The sequence below is a fragment of the Parasteatoda tepidariorum genome, chromosome 5, assembly GCF_982258835.1.
Source record: "Parasteatoda tepidariorum strain Cologne lab strain chromosome 5, Ptep-v5.0, whole genome shotgun sequence".
Taxonomy (NCBI): Eukaryota; Metazoa; Arthropoda; class Arachnida; order Araneae; family Theridiidae; genus Parasteatoda; species Parasteatoda tepidariorum.
In genome coordinates, this window is record NC_141759.1 from 82440774 (window position 1) to 82467705 (window position 26932).

At 33.3% G+C, this 26932-nt stretch overlaps 1 protein-coding gene across 1 annotated transcript in view; it reads right to left on the bottom strand.

The window, feature by feature from the left end:
- Positions 1–26932, bottom strand: part of LOC107437959 (potassium voltage-gated channel protein Shaw-like) — a 206385-nt gene that overhangs the window by 87468 nt on the left and 91985 nt on the right. The window contains exon 2 of the mRNA XM_016050110.4: positions 22503–23819. Coding sequence (XP_015905596.1) covers positions 22503–23015 — 513 coding nt within the window. The 5' untranslated portion in view covers positions 23016–23819. The remainder of the gene's footprint in view (positions 1–22502; positions 23820–26932) is intronic.

Here is a 26932-nt window from a genome sequence, read left to right on the forward strand (position 1 = left end):
TGATGTTGATACATCACAATCTAAAGTAAGCGATGGCAGGAATGTTGATTTCAAAGCAAGTGTTGTTAGAAATCAATCGTGCAAATACATCAGAATCTGAAGTAAGAGTAGGCAAGAATGATGTTGATGCATCACAGTCTAAAGTAAGAGTCGGCAGGAATGATGTTGATACATTTCAGTTTTAAGTAAGAGATGGGAAAAATGATGTCCTTACATCTCAGTCTAAAATAAGAGATGAAAGGAATGATGTTAATACATCACAGTCTAAAGTAAGAGATGGCAGGAATGATGTTGATACATCACAGTCTGAAGTATGAGTAGACGCGAATGATGTTGATACATCACGGTCTAAATTAAGAGTTGGCAGTAATGTTGATTTTAATGCAAGAGTTGGTGGAAATAGTAGAAATACATCAGAATCTGAAGTAAGAGTAGGCAAGAATGATGTTGATACATCACAATCTAAAGTAAGAGTGTACAGGAATGGTGTTGGTACATCACAGTCTAAAGTAAGAGATGACAGGAAGGATGTTAATACATCACAGTCTAAATTAAAAGTAGGCAGGAATGTTGATTTCAAAGCCAGCTTTGGTAGAAACCATGTAAATACATCAGAATCTGAAGTAAGAGTAGGCAAGAATGATGTTGATACTTCACAGTCTGAAGTAAGAGATGACAGGAATGATGTTGACACATTACAATATATAGTAAGAGATGGCAGGAATGGTGTTGATACATCAGAATCTAAATTAAGAGTTGGCGGGAATGTTGATTTCAAAGTCAGCGTTGGTAGAAATCGCGTCAATACATAAGAATCTGAAGTAAGAGATGGCAAGAATGTTGTTGATGCATCTCAGTCTAAAGTAAGAGATGGCAGGAATGATATGGATACATCACTATCTAAATTAAGAGTTGGCGGGAATGTTGATTTCAAAGTCAGCGTTGATAGAAATCGCGTAAATACGAGGGTTGTCCATAAAATAACGTTCCCAAGGAGCTGCGGACGCTAGGGACGCTGTTAAGCGGGATTTGTTGAGACTGGCGTACAACTTGGCTCCCTTTTCCCCAGTTCCCGCCCCGGCGAGGTATCTAGTCAACGTTAATTCTTGTCTTGGTAGCCGTGAAAGATGGAGCTTCCATTTGTTTCTCAGGCCAGGTGCGAATTACACTCTGTGATTTTTTTTTGAGTGCAAAAAACGTTCCTCCGGTGGACATTCATTCCCAACTCTGTGAGGCGTACGGGGAAGAGTGTATGAGTGTGCAACCTGTGCGCAAATGGTGCAGAGAATTCAAAGACGGACTTACAGACGTCCATGACGAACAACGTTCTGATCGGCCATCGTTTACGGACGAAGCGATTGCGAAAGTGGAAGAAGCAATGCTGAAAGATCGAAGGGTGACGGTTCGGGACCTCAGCGAGATGATCCCTGTTGTCAGTAAGTCCTGCATTCACAACATTTTGAGAGACAGCTTAGGATATGCCAAGGTTTGGGCAAGGTGGTCCCAAAAATGCGGACGGATGACTATGGCAACAAACGGCAACGTGTGGAAGCCGCCTGCGAATTTCTTCATGCCTACGAAACCGATGGCAAGGAATTTTTGGACTCTGTTGTCACTGGGGACGAGATCTGGGTCCACTATATGACACCGGAAACAAAAGAACAATCCCGTTAGTGGAAGCATCCAGGCTCGCCAAAGCCGAAGAAGTTTAAGCAAATTCTGTCTGTTTTAAGCTATCTTCGCGGATTGGCGGCAGAGTTCTACGACTCAGGCATAAAGAAGAGGGTACACCGCATGTAAAAATGCATTGATCTAAACGGCAATTATGCCGAAAAAAAGAGGGAAGCCTAAGCTTTCCAAACGTGTATTATTTAATGCCAATAAACATGTTTTTCATTGTGAAAATTCGTTGGGAATCTTATTTTATGGACAACCCTTGTACATAAGAATCTGAAGTAAGAGATGGCAAGAATGTTGTTGATGCATCTCAGTCTAAAGTAAGAGATGGCAGGAATGATATGGATACATCACAATCTAAATTAAGAGCTGACGGGAATGTTGATTTCAAAGTCAGCGTTGGTAGAAATCGCGTCAATACATAAGAATCTGAAGTAAGAGATGGCAAGAATGTTGTTGATGCATCTAAGTCTAAAGTAAGAGATGGCTGGAATGATATGGATACATCACAATCTAAATTAAGAGTTGGCGGGAATGTTGATTTCAAAGTCAGCGTTGATAGAAATCGCGTCAATACATAAGAATCTGAAGTAAGAGATGGCAAGAATGTTGTTGATGCATCTCAGTCTAAAGTAAGAGCAGACAGGAATGATGTTGATGCATCACAATCTAAAGTAAGAGCGGGTAGGAATGATGTTGATGCATCTCCGTCTAAAATAAGAGATGGCAGGAATGATGTTGATACATTACAGTCTGAAGTAAAAGTAGGCAGGAATGATGTTGATACATCTCAATTTAAAGCAAGAATAGGTAAGAATGTTGATTTTTAATCAAAAACTGGTAGGTATCATGTAAATAAATCAGAATCTGAAGTTAAGAGTTGGCAGGTATGATGTTGACTCAACAGAGTCTAAAGTAAAACTTGACTGGCTTAATGTTAATGCATTTGATTCTTAAGTAGGAACTGTATATTAAGCATCCATTTATCATTAAAACATAAATTAAAAACCATCAATCTAATAAAAAACCAATCCATAAAACAGAGCACGCTAGCATCTCGGAAAATAAAAGGACTTCAATAAAAAAATAGAATAATAAAAGGCACTGGAGTTATTAGCTCGTATTGTAACCATGAATAATAAAGTATTACATTTCAAATAAGTAAATAAACATTATTCCCAAGCAAACTTGTGTCACGAATTGATATAACAGAACTTTTTGGCATATATTTCTGTTTACACTGTAGTTTATGTTAACTCTATACCGAGTTAGTTTTATGTTACCTTCTGCAGTAAAAAAATAGTTCAGGAACATCTGTGAGGAGTGATAAATCATCTTTTTTTTCTATTTTTTTCCGAACAAGGACGGAAACCTAATACTTTTTTGTTGTTACTCACATTCAGCTTATCTTTGTTAGATTAGGAGAAAGAAAAAAAAATTATTGTTATGTACTAAGTGCGTTCTATATGTTAGTTCATATTAAAAGCACACTTTATCTTGATATATTTCGAGAAAAAAATATTCATGAAAAAATTTCAATGGTGATAAGTTCTTTGATTATTAGGGTTACGAAATGTTTTACATAAATTTAAAATAAATAATAAAGTTGCGAAAGTGGAAACTTATTTATTATGCATTTAAATAATATAAACTGGAAATAAAATACTTTTATTGAAATGATACATTTAAAATTAATGAATCTTAATATAAATATCGGAAACAGGCACGCCACATTTTTGGAACAAAAAGGTGTTTCCTGAAAAAGGCTATGTTACGGAGCACAAGTAACGTGTGGTCTAAAATCCGATCAATTATTTGGCGTGCATTTAAAATGATGGATAGTCAAACAAGAAAATAAAATGTTTGATAGGTTTGACCTTTGACCAAGTTAGTCATCGATAGTGACGTCTGATATCAATAATTATTTCATGATGAGCAGTGTTTATTTTATCAAAATCAATTATCGATCATGGTGTGTGATGCAAATAAAAATTGCATGGCATGCTGTGTGCATTTTACTAGATCAGTCATCGTTCACTACGTCTGTTGTGAATAAAAATTTCATGGCATGTTCATCATGTCATTGGTAATCGGTTAATCATGCCATTTTAGCCGATCAGTCATCGACCACTAGGTCTGATGTAAATAAAGATTTAATGGCATGCTTTATGATTTTACCAAATTAGTTATCGATCACTACGTCTGTTGTGAAAATTTTTTTTTGGCATGCTGTATGTATTCAGAGATGGCAACTAGCTCCGGACAGCAAGATAACTTTTTTTGAAAGGTATTCTTTTCATGTACTATTCTTGGTTTAGAAGAGTGAAATTATATTAATTAACCACTTCAACTACATCCAGATAATTCAAACGCAATATGCTACCTTCAAGCAGTTAAAACATGTTGAGCTTTTTCAAAAAATTGGCTATGTTGACACAAAGTCTGCACATTTCAGTTTGCTGTTCTTTACCGTATGTAAAAAAATTGAATTTTTTTCCCCCAATCTTTTGTTGAATCTAGAGCTGTTGAGTCCCGTAGTGGACTGATCGTAAAGATACAGTTCCTAGTAGAACACCGAAGTCCAGCATCACGGCTGCGGTCAGTAAGCGGGTGGGTGACCACCTTCATCAGCCTGAGTAGGGACCGAGGGTAAGCGGTAAACTTTTCTACCGTAAAGTGCTCGACTTTGCAAGCGGGTCATTGGGCTACCAAGGAAGAGTAGAACCCCTCTGCAAAAGATCAAAATTGCGATGGCATGTCTCCGGATCATCCGCAGGGATGTTTACCAGACCGCCCATTGTGGAGCTCTAGTGCAGGGATGGCGAACCAATGGCACGCGTGCCATTTATGGCTCGCGACACAATAATTTGGGCACTCCACCGATCACAATTGTTGTTACACTATGAATTGTTATTACACAAATGGTATTACGCTATGAAGCATATGTAACAATTAAATTGAAATTCACAAACAAAATAATAAACAACTACTAATAAAAAAATTAAAAATTAATACTAAAAAAACATTTAATAACCGTAAAAAACAAGCTAACAATAAATAACTAGCAAAAAATCAACAGTCCTGCTTAAAGTAACATATTACAACCTAATATAAGTTATTGGTCATCTAATCTGCAACAACAGAAGTCATACTGATGTTACTTTAAGTTGAATTACGTGTATAACTGAGACATTGCAAAAAAAAAATTTTTTTTTTCAATGTTAAATAAAGAGTTTTGAGTTGATAGTATTTAGTATTATTATTTCCCCAATTTCGAATTCAAAATTATTTGACGGCAATAATTTGACGAAGTCAAAATTATTTGACGGCACGTCTATGACCTCCTTAAGCAATTTTTTAGGGAAAATGGCACGTTGGTGTATAAAGGTTCGCCACCCCTGCTCTAGTGCAACGCAAATGAAGTACCTACCTACTGGAGCAGTTGACATAGCTGTGTATTTTACCAAATCAGTCATCGATTGCTACGTCTGTTGTGAATACGATGCGATAACGATGTAAACGATATTTTACCAAACTTGCACGATCATGAAATTAATTCAAGCTTGCCTCTAAAGGTGCTGAAACATAACACGATCTATACTATCATATCACATTTCAAATAGCGAATTTTAATTAATGACTCTAAAATTGGTAACAAAGGTTTATTAGAGCCGCAAGACTAACCAAGCAGTTTATTGACATGTCATTACAGTTTTAGGATTGTGTTTAAACTGGATATTAATTACGTTACATAAACCAAAAATAGTGCGAGCAAAAGCTAAATAATTATATCTTATCTTTTCTTATTTCGACTCCAATCATTTTATCATTTTTCTTAAATAAAAATTATACAAATCACTAACTCGGACGCAACTTAAACGATATTTAACGAACTTGCACAGCCATAAAATTAAACAAACACAGCCTCCTATACGTGCTGAAACAATATACTATCAGATCGCATTTCAGATTGTGAAATTTAATTAATGATTCTAAAATTGGTAACAAAGATTTATTAGCGCCGCAACACTAACCAAGCAGTTTATTTATTGACATTTCACGGCGAGTTTGAGTGCGAAGTTGGACGTATAAATTAATGACTTCTCTCACATAATAACATTCGAAATTTTACACCCCCATAACACGCCAACGGAATAAGAATCATCAATAACCCATACCAATCCGTAGAAAGAATGGTCAGGGGTGGTCATCAATCAAATACAGTTCAAACGCGTGATACTTTCCAATTGTTCCAATTTTATTTGGTGAACTGTATAATTTTTAATTGCTTGGTATCTTGTTTCGAGTGGCGCCATTCATTAAGAGGAAGAAAAATCAATAAAATTGAAAAGGCACTTTTAATCCGGGGTTTTGTTAAGGGAACTTTTGGCGAACTAATCAATCAGTTGTAGGAAAGAATTGCAGTGTTGGCTTCGCTTTTAAGATTGTTGATTGTTTTTATTTTTTTATTTGTTCTCGATTGTGATATATAAATATTTCATTAGTATGTATGCTTAAAAAAATATACAAAATTGGATTGAGCTATGTGTTGTTGAAGTAAGTAGAGTAAAATTAGCTTGTGCTATTTTTAATTATAAACTATTCTTTAATATCATATTTGCTTTTCCTTGGGTAAAAAAACAATCTTATAAAATGTTATCAACCAGTAGTGGGAAAAACTACATTATTTTTATAGTTTGTTACTACTGTGTTATAAATGTAGTTAAATACAACTACTTTTGAATTTAGTAACTATTTCACAACTTTAAATAGACGAACCAAGTATTAATTAGTTATACGTGATTCGCATCATAGTTACGTATTATATTTATACGCTAAATATTAGTTATACGTAATTCCTGTTAACGCTCAGCTACAGTTAATTTGGATACGTAATTCCTGTTAACGCTCAGCTACAGTTAATAGGGATACGTAATTCCTGTTAACGCTCAGCTACAGTTAATAGGGATACGTAATTCCTGTTAACGCTCAGCTACAGTTAATAGGGATACGTAATTCCTGTTAACCCTCAGCTACAGTTAATAGAGATACGTAGTTCCTGTTAATGCCCAGCTACAGTTAATAGGGATACGTAATTCCCGTTAACGCTCAGCTACAGTTAATAGGGATACGTAATTCCTGTTAACGCTCAGCTACAGTTAATAGGGATACGTAATTCCCGTAACTCTCAGCTACAGTTAATTGGGATATGTAATTCCTGTTAACGCTCAGATACAGTTAATAGGGATACGTAATTCCTGTAACTCTCAACTACAGTTAATAGGACGATTTTCATTGCATCCATTGTAAGACCCGAGAAGATTTGCCAAATTACAAAAAATTTTGAAAGCTTTGGTTTTTAAACGTCTACCACTCTACAAAATATTTTGTAAAGAGCGTAGTTGTTGGCAGGTCTGTATATGCGCATACTCTTTGGTGGGATGTATATTGTGTCTCTCTGAGAGCTAGAACTATTGCATTGATTTAAAGGGTATATAAATATTTCTTTTATAAAATAACCTTTCTCATTATTGTAATATGAGGGGTGTACTTCAGCGGACGAAACTTTCCGGAAGACTTCAACCTTATCCGGAAAGGAAATTTTAGCAAGACAGTCAATTCTAAGTAAAGCTACATACGAGGTGCATCCAGAAAGTAAATTTTCCGAATTTTTTTAAAAAAAGAACTCACACTTACAGGAACATATTTATTGGCAACAACTACAGCAATGTTTCAGCTATTTTTCAACATAGCCGCCACCAGAATTGAGACACTTGTCGTATCGTGGGATCAACTTTTGTATCCCTCTGTCGTAGAAGTCAACCGCCTGTGAATACTGGAAAAACGCTTAGGGACAAAAATCCTGGTATAGTTTTAAGGTCAGTATTGAAACATTTGTACATATAGGAAATACTGAGCAATGGCTCAAAGGATAGAGCGTTCGCCTTCCAGTGAGTTAAACCGGGTTCGAATCCCGGCGATGGCTGGTCGATACGAATTCCGCATCCGGCTTGCACCGACCACAGTGCTGACGTCAAATATCCTCAGTGGTCGACGGATCATGGGTTAGTGTCCCCTTGCCGTGAGGCTGAGCACGGGAGGTTTTCATGGTTTTCCTCTCCTTGTAACTCAAATGTGGGTTAGTTCCATCAAAAAGTCCTCCACAAAGGCAAATTTCTTCCGATACTTATCCAGGAGTGCCATTGTCTTCTGACTGGGTTCAAAATTACACGGCAACGTAGTTGAACATTAAGAGTCGTAAAGTCAAAAATTGGGTCGGCTGTTCAACGACGGTTATAAAATAAAATAAAATTATAATACTTTGTCCCCCATACGTTTGAAAAAGTAATAAAACTGTCTTAGTTTCAAAAGGCAAAAAAAGGAAATTAACACAGGGTTTATACGCACCTGAAAAATTTAATAACTGGTATCAATTTTGTTATAAAGAAGCTGAAAATTTCCTAACAGTAGATTCCATATTTGCCACTTTGGGGTTCATATACGTATTTACTTAGAAGAAATAAAATATTCTGATAGCTACAAGCATAACAAATATATTTATATTACTATCAATTTTTAATTTTTTCAATGTACGTATGAACCCTGAAGTAGTTTTTGTCACTATAAATATACATTGCGCTGTTATCATATCGAATAGTGATTAAAAACAATAAAGTTCATTAAGAGATGAATAAACAGAAAAAATTGTTATGTTAAACTTTTTTTTTTCAATCTTTAACTAAAAATCTTGTATAAAAGATTTATAAGCCACGAAAAAGAATGAATAGCTGCAAGAATATAATTAAAATGATTTGGTTAGTATATAGCATTATTTTAAACTGTTTTTGTGTACCTATGTTACTGTGCAATTTTTAAGGTTTCTAGGTAAGTTTAAATATAAAAATCTCCCGTCTAGACACTGACAAATATTGGAGTGGTTTATAGGAAACAAAGCTTTTTTAATTAGTTGATAATTTAAAAACTCGCCAGACAAGATAAGACAAAAAAAAACTTGTAGCGCTGTATAATTATCCATATCAAATTTTAATATGCAGGAAAGTTTAATGAGAAAAAATATCTATGTTAAATAATGAAATCTGTAAGAAACATAGTAAAATCCATGATGAATAATCCCCATACCTAATAAAATAATATGAAAAAATAATCTGGTATAATTTTTATAGAAAAAAAACAAAATATTTAAGAAAAAGACATAACAAATAAGCTTTTTAATTTGCATTTCAAACACTTTTTTGACCGATAGCCTTAGATTATTAGTCAAATAATAAATCAATGTAACGGTATAAAAAAGACTTTATTAATTCTAGTTAACCTATGATAACAGAAATGGGGCAATTTTTATTGAGCATGCGAAAAGCAGAGATATTCCCAAATCTCAAGGAAGCCAACTTCTTTGCTTTTTGCAAAAGGAGGGTTGCCACTGGCGACTAAAAATGCAAAAAAAGGCGACTGATAAAATTTCATTAAAAGGGATTAAAATTAATTACTTTTTATAGCATATTTATATCAGTTTACTATTGAGATTAAATGCAAATACTAGACATGGAGCCGCGATGGCTCAGGGGATAGAGCGTTTGTCTTCCAATGAGGTGAACCGGGGTTCGATCCCGGCGATAGCTGGTCGATACGAATTCCGCATCTGGCTTGCACCGACCACAGTGCTGATGTAAAAAAATATTCTCAGTGGTCCCCCCCCCTTGCTGTCAGGCTAACCGTGGGAGGTTCTCGTGGTCTTCCTCTCCATCCTCTCCATATAACGCAAATGCGGGTTAGTTCTATCAAAAAGTCCTCCACGAAAGCAAATTTCTCCCGATACTTGATCCAGGAGTTCCCTTGTCTTCTGGATTGGATTCAAAATTACAAGGCTATGGAGTTGAACATAAGTAGTCATAAACCCCAAAAAATGGGTCGGTAATAAATAAAAAATTAATAAACAGAAGACTAGACTTGATATCAGTCGATACGAAGTACCTGCTCGCGGCTGAGCACCTCACTGCTTCATTTGCGTTGTGCTCTTAGGCGACTGTGACTGACCAATACCTCTCAGAAAAGAGCACGGGTTACCATAAACAAGAAATATGACCTTTTAGTAGTCCAAACGCAATGACATATTTCGTATTAACCACCACTGCGCAGATTAGTAGCCTCTTTCCTTTTTTTCACCCACTGCGCAGTTTATGTTCGTTACGTCATACTATTACATTTATCCGTGCTGAGGCCTTCTTTCTTCTAAGAGGTGTTGAACTGACTGGCGTTAAAGTAGAGCAAGGGTTTGGATGGATCTGAGTAGTATGATGTCTGAGTAGCTATCTGTAGATACTGATCATATCATGATTTGTTATCAAAAATAATAGGAGTTAGTAGGTAATCTAAGATTAAAAAAATTTATGTAAGGAATCTGTAACTAATATGAAGTAATCTGACTGGTTGGGTACAATTACAGAGATGGCAACTTGTTCCGGACAGCGAATAAATATTTTCAAGAGGTAGTTTATTGATAGTGATTCTTGGTTTAATAAATTCTATTTATTAGATTTTTATCTACCACTATTTCTAAATAATTCGTAGGCCTATAAAATTCACCACTTAATAATAGTTATGTCACGCTAAACCCTTTAAAAAGTAAGCAAAATTAGTCAAACATTTGCAAAATTTAGTTCGAAGTGTTTTTCAGTTTTTTAAATTATTTTGGTGTGTCCGCGGAGCAATTGACACCTCTGCAATTAGGTATATAGCTAAGGGTAAACGTACATAATGATTTTTATTTAAACATGAATAATTTGAAATGTCAGACATAGTGGTAGTTACGATTGAATAATTAAATAAATAACTAAAAATGAATTGAGTGCTTACCACTTTTTACATTTTTAATCGTCTGTGGCATCCTTGGCAAAAAATTTCATAACGTGGTTAAGAGTTGCATAATTTAAAACTTAATCCTACATAATTTTTATCATTTATCAGAGTGTGTACCTTTTCGAACAAAAATATCTTTCTATGGATCTGTTAAATATTAAAACTTATAGTAGATTTTTTTAGTGGATTTGTTAACTATTTAACTTTTTAAAAATTGATACCTATTCCCCAATATTAGATTTTTAGGAGGAACGTTAAGCTGATTAACAGCTGTAGTAATATTGTATTTGCATCACCAGTGGCGTACGCAAGGGAGGGGTTTAGGGGTTTAAACACCCCCCTTGAGCTCAGATAAAATGGCAAAAATAAAAATTTTAGTAGAAATTATGCATGCTACTATTTTTTAAGATTATATATTTTTATTTGCCTTATGCCTACTTTTTTTTTCTCACGGTATTTCTCAGAATACTGAAAAAACATTTACTATAACAGGGTTGTACTTTTGAAGCCAAATTCACGTGATACTTTTACGAACTGGTTCCTTTCTGTCCTGCCAGTATAGTTTTCGAGACTAGCTGTCATTCGCGAGGTCTTTACGCGATGATTCTGGAATCCTAGACGTTCTGTCGTCTTAGAGACAATTCGAGAATTTTGGAGATGCGGTGAAAAATTATATAAAAGGGGGAACAGAGTAAAGTGGAGTTAGTCAGTCAGACTAAGAGTTATCTCTGCCGCTTGTCGCTAAATCTGTTTTGTTTTGTCTTAACAAAAAGTTCATTCAATCGCCGAACCCGTCGTCGCCACTATTTCGACTAGTGAAAAAATCAGTAACAATACCATTGGAGGTACTGTGCTCGTTGAAGTTATTCATTCCAGCTCGAAACTTTGAGATCCTAGCATAGCGGATATTTCTGTGCCAATATATGTATATATATATATATATATATATATATATATATATTTGCTGTTCTTGGATCCTTAGCACGTCAAAACGCATGAATTGAACAATTTTTAATTATTTTGAGAAAAAATCACGACCTGAAATTAGTGAGGTGACAGCATCTAGTACCAATGTAAGTTTTTCTGTTGTACAGAAATGTGATACTTCCGTTGAAGAAAACGTTTCTAGCATAACAAAATCTGATGAATGTTAAAGTGGTCCTCAAAGTGTTACTTCTCACCCATTTGACATTGGACTTTTTTCAGAAGATATTACATTATGTTCCTAAACTTAAAAAATTAAATCAAAATTTCACTAAACAATTTTGTCTAAATAAAAAGTCAAAATTGTCTAGCTGTCTAAATTAGGGAAATAATAGTGCTTTATTACAGACTCAAATTTCTTTTAGTAGTTTCAGAAAATTATGAACACCCCCCTTGAAAAAATTCTGCGTACGCCACTGCGCATCACACTAGAGCAGCATGATGAGCTGTTGGCGTCGGCCAGACATGCCATCGCTACTTTTGATCTCTGCTGAGGGGATGGCTTCGCCGCTTTGGTAGCCCAACGGCCTGCACGGAAGTCAAGCAATTTACAGTAGAAAAGTTTAATGAGGATGGATACCGCACACCCTTGGTCTCATCGCAAACTAATCACATAAGTAAGTGCTACTTAGTGGTCACCCATCCACTTACTGACCACTTCCAGCGGTGCTTGACTTCGATCTACTGAGAATTGTGTCTTACACTGAGGACAGATCATGGTCAGACAACGCAAATTAGAGAACGATATCGCAAAAATGAATCTAGGGTTACGGTGGGGTTTGAACCCGCTACCTCCAAGCAACATAATATTGGGCGAATTGGCGAGACAACTCAAACGTAGAGGTCTGTACCTGGGAAAAATTCAAATTTAGAAATATTTATTTTCGAGAAAATAATACTGTCATAAATATTCTGAGGGTTATAAATATTCTGTTGTGTGAATGGTTTAATTTCAAAATTTTTGTTAAATTTCTGAAAAGTTTAGTAACGATGCATGCGTAAAATTTTGCGCAAAAGAACGTAGTTTTCGAATACATAAAATGTTTATATTTCTTTCAATAAGTAGTCATCTTCGTTCAAATGCATAAATATTTTAGTGTTCTTTCAATATTTGGGTAATATTTTGTTTCTTATTTTCTCCATTTAGGCATATATATTGTTATTTCTTTTAAAAACACACAAATAAAATAACACGCAAAAGCTTAGAACTTTTGGAGAGAAAAAAAGTTTTCACATAAGTCAAGACTATTAATCTTTCTATTTTATTCAACAAAGATGTCTTTCCAATCTAAAGCAGTTATATAAATTCTTTTCAACCTGAATTACACTTTATTTCTTCGCAGTGTTATAATTAAGAACACAGTTAAACTTTAGAATTGAGGATTTGAACTAATTTAACGTTTCGGGGAAATGGACGAAATAAAAGGTATAAGAAGCAACCCATTAAGCCTTAACAGTCTTTGAAACAGTTGAATTCGCCTTACAAGTTCATATTAAGCCCGTAACTGTTGAGCACAGCGATAAAGAAGAAGGGCCTCTTGCAAAGCACCTAACTGAAAGTTTTAAAAGGAAAGGCCTTTGGAAGGTTTTCTTAACGGGGGGCTGTAATTAGGGTTAATATTTAATTTACTTTCTTTTATACGCCATTTCCTTTGTGGTCGTCGTTAAGTACTTCTAACTTTTCAGCAGTCAGAATAAGTCTGATTTAAAGAAAACTTCGTTTAATTGCTCTGAAAGGACTAAGAAAAAGCATTCGAAGAAAAATGGTTTATTATAGTTTTGTAAAGGAAATATTTTTAAGTTGGATACAGAAGTGGAGTCAAAGAATTTATAAGAAGGATCATTCAAAGAATTTTTGTTGGAGGACGGTATAAAGTACAGAAAATTTTGTTTGGTAACAGAGAGCTTTTTCATAGCATTTACCAGACGCTAACCTTAATTTGTACCCCTTGGCGACACCACGATTTGTTGGGAAATTTTCGTTGATGCACTATAAAGGACAAATAGCGCTAAAGGTGATATAGTGGCTCAGGGGATAGAGAATTGGCCTTCCAACAATGTGAACCGGGTTCGAATCCCAGCGATGGCTGGTCGATACGAATTCCGCATCCGGCTCGCATCGAACACAGTGCTGACGTAAAATATCTTCGGTGGCCGCGGAAGGTTTTCACGCGCTTTCTTTAGATGCAACGCAAATGCGGGTTAGTTTCATCAAGAAGTTCTCCACGCAAGCAAATTTCCCCAAGTATTTGATCCAGGAGTTCCCTTCTCTTCTGGATTGGGTTCAAAATTACTATGCTACGGAGTTGAACATTAGTAGTCGTAAACCCGAAAATTGGGTCTGCTGTTTAACGACTGTTCTAAAATAAAATAAAATAGCGTTAATGTTAGAATTAGGGGGTGTTGCCTTGCAAAATATTTCTAATAACTCGAATTTTTAACCTTGCGAATAATAATAAAAAAAATTAAATAATTTTTTTCTTCTATAAATTGATTGCACAGAGTTATTTTAAATTAAGTTGTTTTCAAAAATCTATAATATGAAAACGGTTGATGTTACAAAAACAATTTTAGCAACAAATTTATGTGACAAAGCATAAAGCTTTAACATTTAGAGTTTTGGTTTTATTTCGAAAAATTTACGACAGATGGTACTGCAGATATTAAACCTGGAAATCAGTGAAAACGAATTAAAATCCCAATTTGTTCTTAAATGAATGAAAATTAAATTATTATATTTTCGAAACGTCCATTATTAAACGCCATTTCATTTCGTATTCCGAAGATAAAATGCACACGCAACGGAAAAAGCAATAGATGTAGCGTTCAACCTCAACATTCAAAGTAAAACCAGGAACTCAGGGGGTCGAGGGGGGAATCAATACCGTATTATATGACTTAGCTGCAAGATTTCATGTCAAAATAGTTTTTTAAAAATCGTCTGTCTTATTCAGGGCACTCGTAAACACGATGTTAGTTTTCTAAATATCCTTTTTTAAACAGAAGAACATTTTTTGAACATTTTTCAGAAATTTGTCGAAAAACCATATTTATATGTCCAGGAACCGTTAAAAAATCCGGGTAAAAAAAAAAAGATAAAACTGGTAGCCAAACTATTTTTATAGCAGTTTTTTTGTGGGAGGAGTAATAATAGTTTGCTTTAATTAATTCGCCACTACTTAATTCGTATTAAAAATTGTATAGTTACACTTTTAACACACAAGGATTGGTTGTGTTTCATTTAAAATGATAGCAAAAATAGGTCTGTCAAATTAGCTATGCCCAGACTTATTTTACTTTTTATTATTCTGATTCCGTACCACTACATTTAAGACTCACCCATCCCGTTTTTACCTAGGTAAAAACTGTTACTAAATCATTCCTTTTACCTACGTAAAAACTGTTACTAAATCATTCCTTTTATCTACGTAAAAACTGTTACTAAATCATTCCTTTTACCTAGGTAAAAACTGTCACTAAATCATTCCTTTTACCTAGGTAAAAACTGTTTCTAAATCATTCCTTTTACCTAGGTAAAAACTGTTACTAAATCATTCCTTTTACCTAGGTAAAAACTGTTACTAAATCATTCTTTTTACCTAGGTAAAAACTGTTACTAAATCATTCCTTTTACCTAGGTAAAAACTGTTTCTAAATCATTTCTTTTACCTAGGTAAAAACTGTTACTAAATCATTCCTTTTACCTAGGTAAAAACTGTTACTAAATCATTCCTTTTACCTAGGTAAAAACTGTTACTAAATCATTCCTTTTGCCTAGGTAAAAACTGTTACTAAATCATTCCTTTTACCTAGGTAAAAACTGTCACTAAATTATTCCTTTTACCTAGGTAAAAACTGCTACTAAATCATTCCTTTTACCTAGGTAAAAACTGTTACTAAATCATTCCTTACTCATCCTCTCGCAGAGGAAATATACGTAAAGGTTTGGCTTCAAGTGTCCCAGAGAACATAATTTTTTTTTGTTGAAAAAGTGCTTGTTTCGACATTGAGCAGGGTTCTTGTTTATAGAACCACATATGTTCGATGGTTTCTAACCATTGTCTAACCCTCTTGTTTAGACACTGAGGAAGTTTCTCGTTTATAAAACCAAAACTAAAGCATATTCATTTAGGTATCTTTACTTGTGCTTTATTCCTCTAAGCTTAATTATAACTACTGTTTAATAGCATTTTCGGACGCAGAAATCGTAAGTTATAATTTTTTATGTCATTATGTGATTTCCCAGTTAATATCTAAAAACTTTATTAACGATATATGAGTTAAAATATTTATAAAAAGAAATTTTGCATATAGATTTATAGAAAGTTTCAATTTTTTTTAATAAAAAATCTTACAATAACTAAGCAATACATCGTTCTCTGTTTTAAAATAATTTATTTTCATGGTAAGTTCGTATAATAAAAGTGCCTTACAGAAAATCCATTTCTTTACATTTGCAGCGGGAAATTTACAATTGCCAACTGACAAAATGAAAAGTTGCCCAGCCAAAGTCAATTGTTGTTATTTCCTGAAATATTTTTCTTAGGCAAACATGTAACTGAGGTGTTCCTGTCGACAAACTTTTATTTATTGCTCCAATAGTTTTTTTCTGTCCTTTTTCATGCTGAATTTCTTTCCTTTTTTTCTATTTCGTTGATTTGACAAGTTCTTGTAGAAGAAATGGCAATATGTCAAAACATTTTGATACGTGACTTAATAGTTAAGTTAGAATATCCCTCACATATTGTGACAAGTCAGTCTAATTTAGTTACACGTTTCTTAACTTATTATAATAGTAACTATATTTGACGAATATTATCTAGCTGCGATATTTATATTTTAACTCCTTTAGATGGAATTTTTGAAATAATTGAGTGATAGTTTTTTTCTTCTTCTTTCGTACATATACTGCCATAATAAATATATCCTTAACAATTTTTTAAGCTTCTAGAATTATTTTTAGGAAGTTACGGAACGTCTAAATTAGTTCAATCTGGATATTTCCGGGGAATGTTCCGGAACCCAGACTTTTAACAGATTAGAAAACTCTCTCACTAAGAAATCTAAGAAGTTGGCAGCTCTCGGTTAACCCATTAAATCCCGGACACAAAAAGAGATCGGTACATGAAAAAAAGCAATTATATAGAAAAAATGGTATTACGGATTCCTATATACCTAGTGGATATTTTTCCTTACCATTTTAGCTTTAAAAAAGCCCTGTGGGGTACTATATGTCAAATTTTGATGCAGAGATCTTCGCTATATCGCTAGCCCTGATAAACCTTAAGAATAAGATCAATTACTTCACTGAAGCAGTAGTCCTTGTCGACTCTAAGGCAGCTATCCAGGCAGTTGCCATAAACCATGATTCAGATACTTAAGACTGTTTCAGAAATTAGAGATGATATGATTTTTCTTGAGAATGCCAACAAAATTATGTTCCAGTGGATCTCTTCGCATGTCGGAATCAATGGCAATGAAAAGGCAGACCAACCAGCCAAGAAAGGGAGACTCGAACCACAATGTAATAAACCGATTCCACCTGACTCCCTTAAAAAACAATTTTCCGAGAAACTTATGACCGACCTAAAGCGCAACCAAGCAGTAAAATCCACCGGAAAACCCTGGGCTAACATCCAAAACAGTTGGAAGAAATTTTGTCACAGTCCTCGTAAGAAAGCTGTGGCAAACTTCAGACTCTCAACAGGCCATGACTGCTTGGCAGAGCACCTCAACAGAATAGGTATCCTTCCATCTAGTGAGTGCCAAATCTGCAATTCGGGAACCATGAACTCAGACCACTTGCTTGTATGCCCTTTGCTGAACAAACAATCTCAAGAGAGGGGTGATCTCTGTAAACTTTACTGGGTGCCAGAGATCACATGAACTCTCTGTAAAGACTACTCCTCATTCTTCACTGTATATATTTTTCTTTTACTTTAATTTTATCTTTGTGTTCTTTTTGTGTTAATATGCGTTTGTCATGTGAGTCGCTCAGAATCCAATGCGGTTAAGTTCAAAACACAACAATTGAGAAAATTAATATTTTTGGATACATTAGTTTTTAAAATTCTTGGTTTATTAATTTAATTAGAAAAGTGTATAAAGTCTTTTTTCGAGGTGTAAACTCTGCAAAAAAACAAGATATGCACAAGATGTGTAAATAAAAACGTAAGTATTTATTGAAATAATGACAGCATCTTAAAAATTTTAGGACTTATGCCTTTTGGCAGCTGAAAAAGATAAGAAATTTATGTCTACTAGTCTACTAGTATAAACGAACTTTTATTTTTCCCAATCATCACTAGATACAGTGACTAATAGAAAATAAACTGTTGGATTATTTCAAAAATTGTTTTTTACTTCAAAACTAGAGTGGCACTTTTCTTTGTTTTAGGAAATGAAAATAAAATAAATAAAAAAAACCACATTTCAAAAAAATACTATGAAAAATACCTTACCCCTTTTTTTGGTAAAAAAATACTACCGTAGTATTAAAAATACTACGTCTGGCAACCCTGAGTTATTATGAATTTCTTGTTTTTCAGTGTTACCAACAAATATGGAAAGAAGAAAAATTTAATTTTTATTTCAAAATTTATGTAAAAAAATATTGATAAAAGGTGGACTTATTCACAATGGCTTTTGAAATTATTATACAATATATTCAGAAGCTATTAAAAAAGGGCTGCCTAACCTAGAAAAAAGTAACCAATGAGTAAATCCTTTAATAACTAAGAAGATTATTATTTATTTCATCAAAATTTCCAAAAATCAGAAAATATCAAAAAATGGACTTAACCGCATTGGCTTCTGAGCGGCTCATGTGTTTTCTTTGTATGTTAATGTAATTCTGTTCCTTTTTACTCCTTGTTTATGTTCACTTAAAGCTGAACATTGTATATGGATTAATATTTCCAATAAAGCCATATGTAACAACAACTTTAAAAAAGCACTGTGCATTAACAAGAGTAAATACACTACATACTTTATAAAATCATTTAATAGAGTTCGTCAAGATTTAAAAATAAAAATTTAATCAACAATATTACACAACTAAAAACGGCGAATATTTGTTAATGTTGATATATTGCAGGGTAGAAAAAAACAAACGTCAAGCCAGATCATTCTGGATTGCAGGCAAAATACTGTGGATATTCATTTGAATATCGTCAATATATTTCGCGCCAACATTGAAGCTTTCGGAAAAGAAAAAATGATTCTCGTTTGGTGTAAATGCGCGAGAATTCGTGTAAGAATATTACATTTTAAGTGTTTGGATTTAGATTACACGCTTTAAACTTGATTTCGCGCTCGTATGAGATAAAGTGTTCCTTAACACAATTTTTTAGAATTTTCAACATAATATTCGGAAAGATTACATCATATATTTTACAATGTAGTTCTGTCTTCCATAATGTATGAATCCATTATATGATAAATATGAATCCATTATATGAATAATATAAATACACTACCCTACAATAATGGAAGAGACACTTTCGGTTTCTCATATTTCTCAAGAAAAACTTAGAGGACTACTTTGTAATTTTAGAAGTGTTTAGTTCATGTGATTTTCATACTTTGCGATAAAGTTCATAAAGCTCTCAGGGGTTTTAGGGACCGACAACAAATTACAGAAGAAAACAAGTATTTTTTAACACCTTATGCCAGAAAATCAAGCAATTATGCTTGCATAAAATCTTGAAAATCGAGCGTAAATATTTATAGAAATATGAACATTTTTATAAAAAAAAAAACTAATTTTTTTCTCTCGTGTTTTTTTTTTGTTGTAACTTTAAAAGTATTCCATAAAATTAAAAAAAAAAACAAGTTTGGAGCAATTTAAAATAAGTTACAAAATTATTGTTTTAAAATTTTAAAAAAATGTGCATGGTATGAGTATTTCAAGTCAGTTATCTCGTACTGCGCATGAGCGGAAAAAATTTAAAATTATTTTTACATAATTTTATAAGGAATCGTATTTGGCAATTAATGGAAAAAATTTGATTTAAATATCTTAAAAACGTAAAAAGTTTCAAGCAATTTTCTAAGTAGTTTTTGTACTTTTGAAAAGAAAGTTCTAAACGATAAAGGGTTTTCCCCGTATATAATTATGTTCTTGCTGTCTGGTCATTATAGGGTAGTGTAATTTGCAATTCTACATAATATAGTTTTTATATGTAGTAATTTTATATGTAAGAATTCTACGATTCACTACAATATTATGACAAAATTATGAAAAAATTTCCTCGCATGCCCAGTATAAAAGAACTACTTTAAATCGATTTTCGCACATCACTACGGAGTATAATTATTATGGATATTCATAGTCATTGCAAATATAATTTATAGTTCCAAACATTTATAAAAAAGCATAAATTTGAAAATAACTTAAAATAGAAAAATCGAAAATCCGAAGAATGGGCAAATAAGTAGCTTGTTTGAACTATACGGGTTAGTCAAGACAATGGAAACATTTCTATACTAACTCTATGTAAACAAGCAGTAAATGTTTGAGAAGGCACAGCAAAACTGCTGGCACAATTTGAAACATTATGCTGAAAGCTTTGAGAAGTAGTGCTACATGCAAAATTTGCATCGACCAAAATGAGAAAGACCAAAGCTGATTTTCTTTTTCATTACCATCATTGTATATATCATACCATATTACCATTATTATATAAATATTATATAGAATAATTTCAAAATTGCTATGCCTCACCAGTCTTGACAAATACAACACAAACTCAACTAAACAAATTAATAGTCTGCCAGAATAAAAAACTAAGAAGGATAGCAAAAGCCAGATGGTTCGTAATAAAAACTACACAATAAACCATGACCTTAAAATAAATGCAATAGACAAATATATAGCCTAATTAAATATCGAATTCTCTGAGAAAGCGACCTCTTGCTCTGCAGCAAATTTCAATGATACTCCAATATGAAAATTTAACTGAGCACTGAGAAATTTGCATTCCACCACCTCATCGAAACACCACAAAGTTCAAGCTAAAAATGAATGGGAAAAGGACCGCAAGTGGCCTCAGGTTCCCAGTTACAGTACAGTTCAGTTCAAAATTGCTGGTATTAAATTTAGAAAAAAAATATTAAATTCCAGCTCTTATTTCGATCGATCAGCATGGGTACAAATGATATTATTTCTAAAAGCTTCAAGCGTGATATTTCAACTTATGCCAACTGTTTTTCTACAACATTTGCTGCTAAAAGAAAAATTGTAGACATAGAAAAATTTTCAAGTCAAAATTTCTGATGGTTTTCCATTGAGGGACCAACATAATCTTGATGGTAACCATCAATTATTCCATCATGAGCCTTAATATTTTTTGATGGTAGACAACATAAGTAACCATCATCCCAATGTAGGAATTCGTACAGATTCATGATGGCTCAACATAAGAATAGCAACTTGTTTTGATGGTTTGTCCATGTTGAACCATCAGAAATTTCTATCATAGTTTCTTAGAAATCAAATGTTGGAACGATCATGAACCATCACCATCGCAATGTAGAAATTAAGACTGATATTTGATGGTCAGACATAAAAAACAAAACAAATTGTTTTGATGGTATATTCCTGCTGAATCAACAATAATTATGATGAAACCATCATGGAAAGGTAGTGTTGTACCATTATGGACCATCACTAATTTCCATCATAGTATCCTAGAAATCAAATGTTGGAACGTTCATGAGCAACCATAATTACAATGTAAGAATTAAGACTGATTTATAACGGTTCAGCATAAAAAAAAGCCGAATGGTTTTTATGGTATATCACTGAGAACCAACAAGAATTCACATTAAACCAGCAGAAAAATATACAGACGGAACCACCATGGATTGTTGGTCTACGAAAATCATACTTCTCTTGATGTTTAGCCATCATATTTAGGGGTCTGTTTAGAAGAAATTTTTTATGAAAACCCTTCAAAAAATATCTTTTCATAAAAACGAACCCTTCACAAAATAATTTATCTTTTGATCGGAACCTTAATTTGTTTATCTTCATTATTGTTTTGTTAATCGAATAAGCCCTTTCCGGGGGGGGGGAGAAAGACGGTTCGAGACAAACTAAGTTTCCCAAGGTTTAAATTCCAAATGTAGTATTCTAAGAAAATATTTATACTTTTACAAGCATCATGTGCGCATTCTTATTAATATTAGATTATACTTTGTTTTCGTAAATAAATAATGGATCGATTTATATTTATTCGTAAAATTAATTAATAGAATATTATGTAAATAAAAATTAATTTCCAGCAATTTTTTTCAGTAAAATATAAATTTAAGAATTGTTTAAGTTTACTTAATGCGAACACATTTAAAGTGATACATTATTAAGTTGTGTTATTTAAAATATGTCATTTGAAATTATTAAAAATGTGAGTGATTTTGTTTCCATTCTTCGTCCCGAAAGGAATATTCTGTGTTGAGCAGTACAGGCCAGATATTTGTATGTTGCATCTCTAACTTAGTAGCAGCAATTGTTGAGCAGAATCTTGTATCTATTTACAATTTAAGAACTTCTTGAAAAGGTTTTTAGCAAGTTTTGCAACAACAGGACCCTATTTGCACAAATTCACAAAAGCGGGACCCTGGTTGAAAGAATGTGACTTAACGCTTATTTTACATTCACAAATTATGAACAGTTTTTTCACAAGTTTACAAAAACAGGACCTTTCACAAAATGTCTGGGCAGACCCCTGATAGTATTAAAGAAGAATTTTCCTTCATGGAATGATGGAAGTTTGTGGGCATATCAAAAACCATGAACGCACAATGGAAAATGTTGGATGATGGTGACCATCAAATGATTTTGAACCATCAAGAATGGCACTGAAACCAACAAAATATTTTGATGGGACCATCAAGAATTTTGACTTTTTTTGACCGTTATTTTGAACAACCGTTGTATTATTATATAAATGTTTACATACCTTTGCTGCCGTCGAAGAATAAGGTTCATCGAACAAAGCCCACATCTTAGGTTTTATTTTTTGCCAGCATGACAACGTGCCAGCTTTGAACTCCTCCTCCATACCGAACTTCATGGCTATTTCCTCGTCACTGGGTTTTTCCGTGTCCAGATCCAACTGATCCAGAACAGCCAGTGTCTCTTTGGTGTCTCTGTGCTGCGTGTAGGTCATCCAGCAGCAGGGTTCAACCTGGTTCGAATCTAGACCCCAGAATTCCAGTTCTTCCTCGAAGAGTGGACCACAGACGTCGGTGGGATAGTGAAGTTTGCCCGATCGGTAGTAATTAAGGATTTGAGCAAAGACACCAGGGTGACGGTCGAAGAAGTATTCGTTTAGGACAGGATCGTAATTGGCTAGAGCTTCGGTAAGTCTGGATAACCTGGTGGCTGGTATCTTCTTGAGAGTGGCCTTGTAAGTCTCGTGACGTATGCCACCAACATTTAACACCACTCGGTTTTCTGAGTCTAGGTTCATGATAAGTACCTTTAACTATGTAAGAAACTACACTTTACTTTATATAGACGAGAACCCATCGTTATAACATTTTTGAAGGCTGGTATTCAATACACTTGAAATATTGCTTTTTCAATTTTGATTTAGGACAGAGCTTATGCTTGTATACATTTCGTAAGTAAAATTTACATCTCCCTTGAAATATTGCACCATTTTCATTCATAAAGAATATTACGAAGGCAAAAGTGATTAAATTACTTATGACAATTGATTGATTGAACTGAGTATATCAATAAATTAATATGTATCAATCAATCATTTTTTTGATATTTCAAACTATCTTCATAAAAATTACATAAGTGAGACATTTTCCTTTTAATTTTCGAAAGATAATATTAAAAACGTATATGTTTAAAATTTCTTAATTTTCACTTGAACGATTTTCTAAATTAAGTCAAAATAAGCTCTTTATTTCAAAGATAATTTTCAATTTGCTTTTCAGTAAAAAAATTGCTTCAGAATAAATATATCTTGTTTTTCATTTTTAACCATTCTTCTATATTAAGCACTTCCAAACGTACAGCTCTGTTTTCTAAATAAATATTGTGAACAAGAGAAAATAATAATAAACAACAACAAGAATAAGAAAACAATGATATCGATTTTTCTCAATTCAAGGTATTACTTCATGTTCGCTTGCAACATATTTTCTTCAAATAAAGATATATTTTAAACAACACCGCAAATTTGTTTCCATCTTCTTTTAAGATTTATTCCGTGAAGAAGTAGAGTGGATTCCGTGCTCTTTCTTGATTCCTTACAGAACTGCAAAGGAAATAAAAACAATATAAGAATTTGCAAGAAATTTAAAAGCAATATCAGATTTTAAGTTTAAGCATAAACACTTCCAATAACGATAAAGGTAATTCTTATTCTAGAATGACAAGCAATATGAAGATAGGACTTTTTTTATATATCCAGGATGCCACTGGCGATTAAAAGAGTAAAAAGTGGTAGACACTCGAATAAACTTTTATTTATTTTCTCTTTAATTGTTCAATCGTAACTACTACTATGACTTTTGAGCCATGGTGGCACAGGGGATAGAGCGCTCGCTTTCCAATAATGTGAATCGGGTTCGAATGCCAGCGATAGCTGGTCGATTCAAATTCCGTATCGGGCTCGCACCGACCACAGTACTGACGTGAAAATATACTCAGTGGACAGATCATGGGTTCGAGTCTTCAGGCTGACCGTGAGGTTTTTCGTGGTTTTCCTCTCCATGCAACGCAAATTCTGGGTTAGTTCCATCAAAGGAGAATTTCCCCCAATACTTGATTTAGGTGTTCCCTTGTCTTTTGGATTGGGTTCAAAATTACAAGGCTATGGAGTTGAACATTAGTATAAGCTTATAAAATAAAATATGACTTACATTTCAAATTATTCATACTTAAAACAATTTTCAATGGTAAAATAAAAAAATAATATACTGCCTTCTATGCCGATAACACGGCAGTTGTCCAAAAATCTTTAAACCCTGATTTGGCCATTTCAAGACTACAAGACTTTGTCTACGAAATTGAGGATTTGTGCACAAATATTGGCGTGTTGCCATAAATGCTGATAAAAGCATGATAATTTATGCAGATAATGCTAAAAATACTGATAACTTATTTGTATGGTAATTAATATTATAACAATAATTGGAATTTTATTAATCAGCTTTTTTAGTCGCCCGTGGTCCCTCAGTTTTATCCTGTTCAGTTAACTTCGTATTGTTTCGAGGATGGTTTTCCCAAGAGCATTTAAATTAACAATGTCAAGTGAATTAACATTTTAACGTTTTCTCTTTATTAAGCATGAGAACCATTTTTTGCCCTCGATCTATTTAATGGATCAGTTGTTTCCCTTTTACTATGAGACGACACATATCATCGGGACTGTTTTGGAAGATTTTTCCTATTTTTTATTCATGAGCACATCCAGTTTGTGTCACTTGGATAATTGTTCTCTGATAGTTAAATAAAGTTTTTGCTCTTTTCAAATCCTGTGCCCGTCTGCCATTATACATATGTGTGTATGTATGTATTGTTAAGAGCTCAAAAAAACTATCATATAAATATTAAAGGCTTATGTATATATATTTAATTTATTTCAGTGTCGTGGTAATTAAAATAGCTTAAATTAAACTAATAAATCCAAGAAATAAATAGTAAGAACAAGTTTTACTACAATTTTAGTAGTAAGATAAAAATATTTCTCAAAATCAGTAAAAGTTTGCAGTTATGTAGATGATTCAAAATACCAAGTTTATTAAGTATTTACGCTTATTAACTTTCATTTTAAAACATTAAAAATGGTTGTTGCGTTTGACTTTTGTTCAAATATGTATCATGGAGTTATATCAATCTGCAATGAACATGACGTCATTTTGTAACCCAAATGGCTTTAATTTTAAAGGGTTTTTTTTTTATTGCTAGGACGAAATTAATTTTTACTTTTAAACGAATGTCAGATATTTCAACTTGCTGCTCTTTGCGGGAAAAATTTTCTCTAATGGTAACACAAAATCGATGCATGAGTATTGATTTTTGTTTGGTGCTATGTGAATTCGATCGCCACTATTTATAAACAATCCAAATATGCATATAAAAAGCCACTTTTATTCAGTTCATTCACGGTGACGTTTTGAAAGTATTGATGACGTTAAACAAATTTCTGCAGAACTTGAGTTTTTATTTAATGCCACTTCATAAAATATCTTGCAGAAGAGGGAGCAGTTATTTGTTTACTGAGACGAAGCAAATTTTTACTTTGATAGGAATGTCTTGGATGACAACATGCTGCTCTTTGTGGGAAAGTTTTTTTTTCTAATGGTAGCAAAATCGATGCATGATTATTGATTTTTGTTTGGTTCTTTGTGAATTCGACCTCCACTATCATAAACAACACATTATGCATATTAAGAGCCACTTTTTTCAGTTAATTTTCGGTGAAGTTTTAAAGTATTATATGGATCTAATATGAGTAGATGCATAGGTAAATTGCAGTGCTATTTTTTAGCAAAACTAAATTAACTAATAAAATATAAGTAAGCTTAATGGTGTTTTTGAAGCTACGTGTGACACCATACTGAAATAAATGGGCGTTAAAACCAAATCACAAATTTATTTCCCTCCCTGATTTTGTTATTAAATTCAACTTTACAGGGCAACCACATTTTTTACAAACAAATAAACATTATAGGAGTTCAGGTCTGCCAGATACAGTGGCGTACGCAGAATTTTTTCAAGGGGGGTGTTCTTAATTTTTTGAAGCTACTAAAAGAAATTCGAGTATGTAATAAAGCACGATTATTTCCCTTATTTAGACAGCTAGACAGTTTTGACTTTTTATTTAGACAACATTGTTTGATTAAATTTTGATTTGATTTTTTAAGTTTAAGAACATAATGTAATATCTTCTCGCATGTAATATCTTCTGAAAAAAGTCCAATGTCATATGGGTGGGAAGTAACACTTTGAGGGCCACTTTCACATTCATCAGATTTTGTTATGCTAGAAACGTTTTCTTCAACGGAAGTATCACATTTCTGTACAACAGAAAAACTTACATTGTACTCCGTTCCCCCTTTTATATAATTTTTCACCGCATCTCCAAAATTCTCGAATTGTCTCAAAGACGACAGAACGTCTAAGATTCCAGAATCATCGAGTAAAGACCTCGCGAATGACAGCCAGTCTCGAAAACTATCGCGACTGGCAGAACAGAAAGGAACCAGTCCATAACAATATCACGTGAATTTAGTTTCAAAAGTACAACCTTATTATAGTAAATGTTTTTTTCAGTATTCTGAGAAATACCATGAGATAAAAATGTAGGCATAAGGCAAATAAAAATATATAGTCTTAAAAAGTAATACCCGCATAATTTCTACT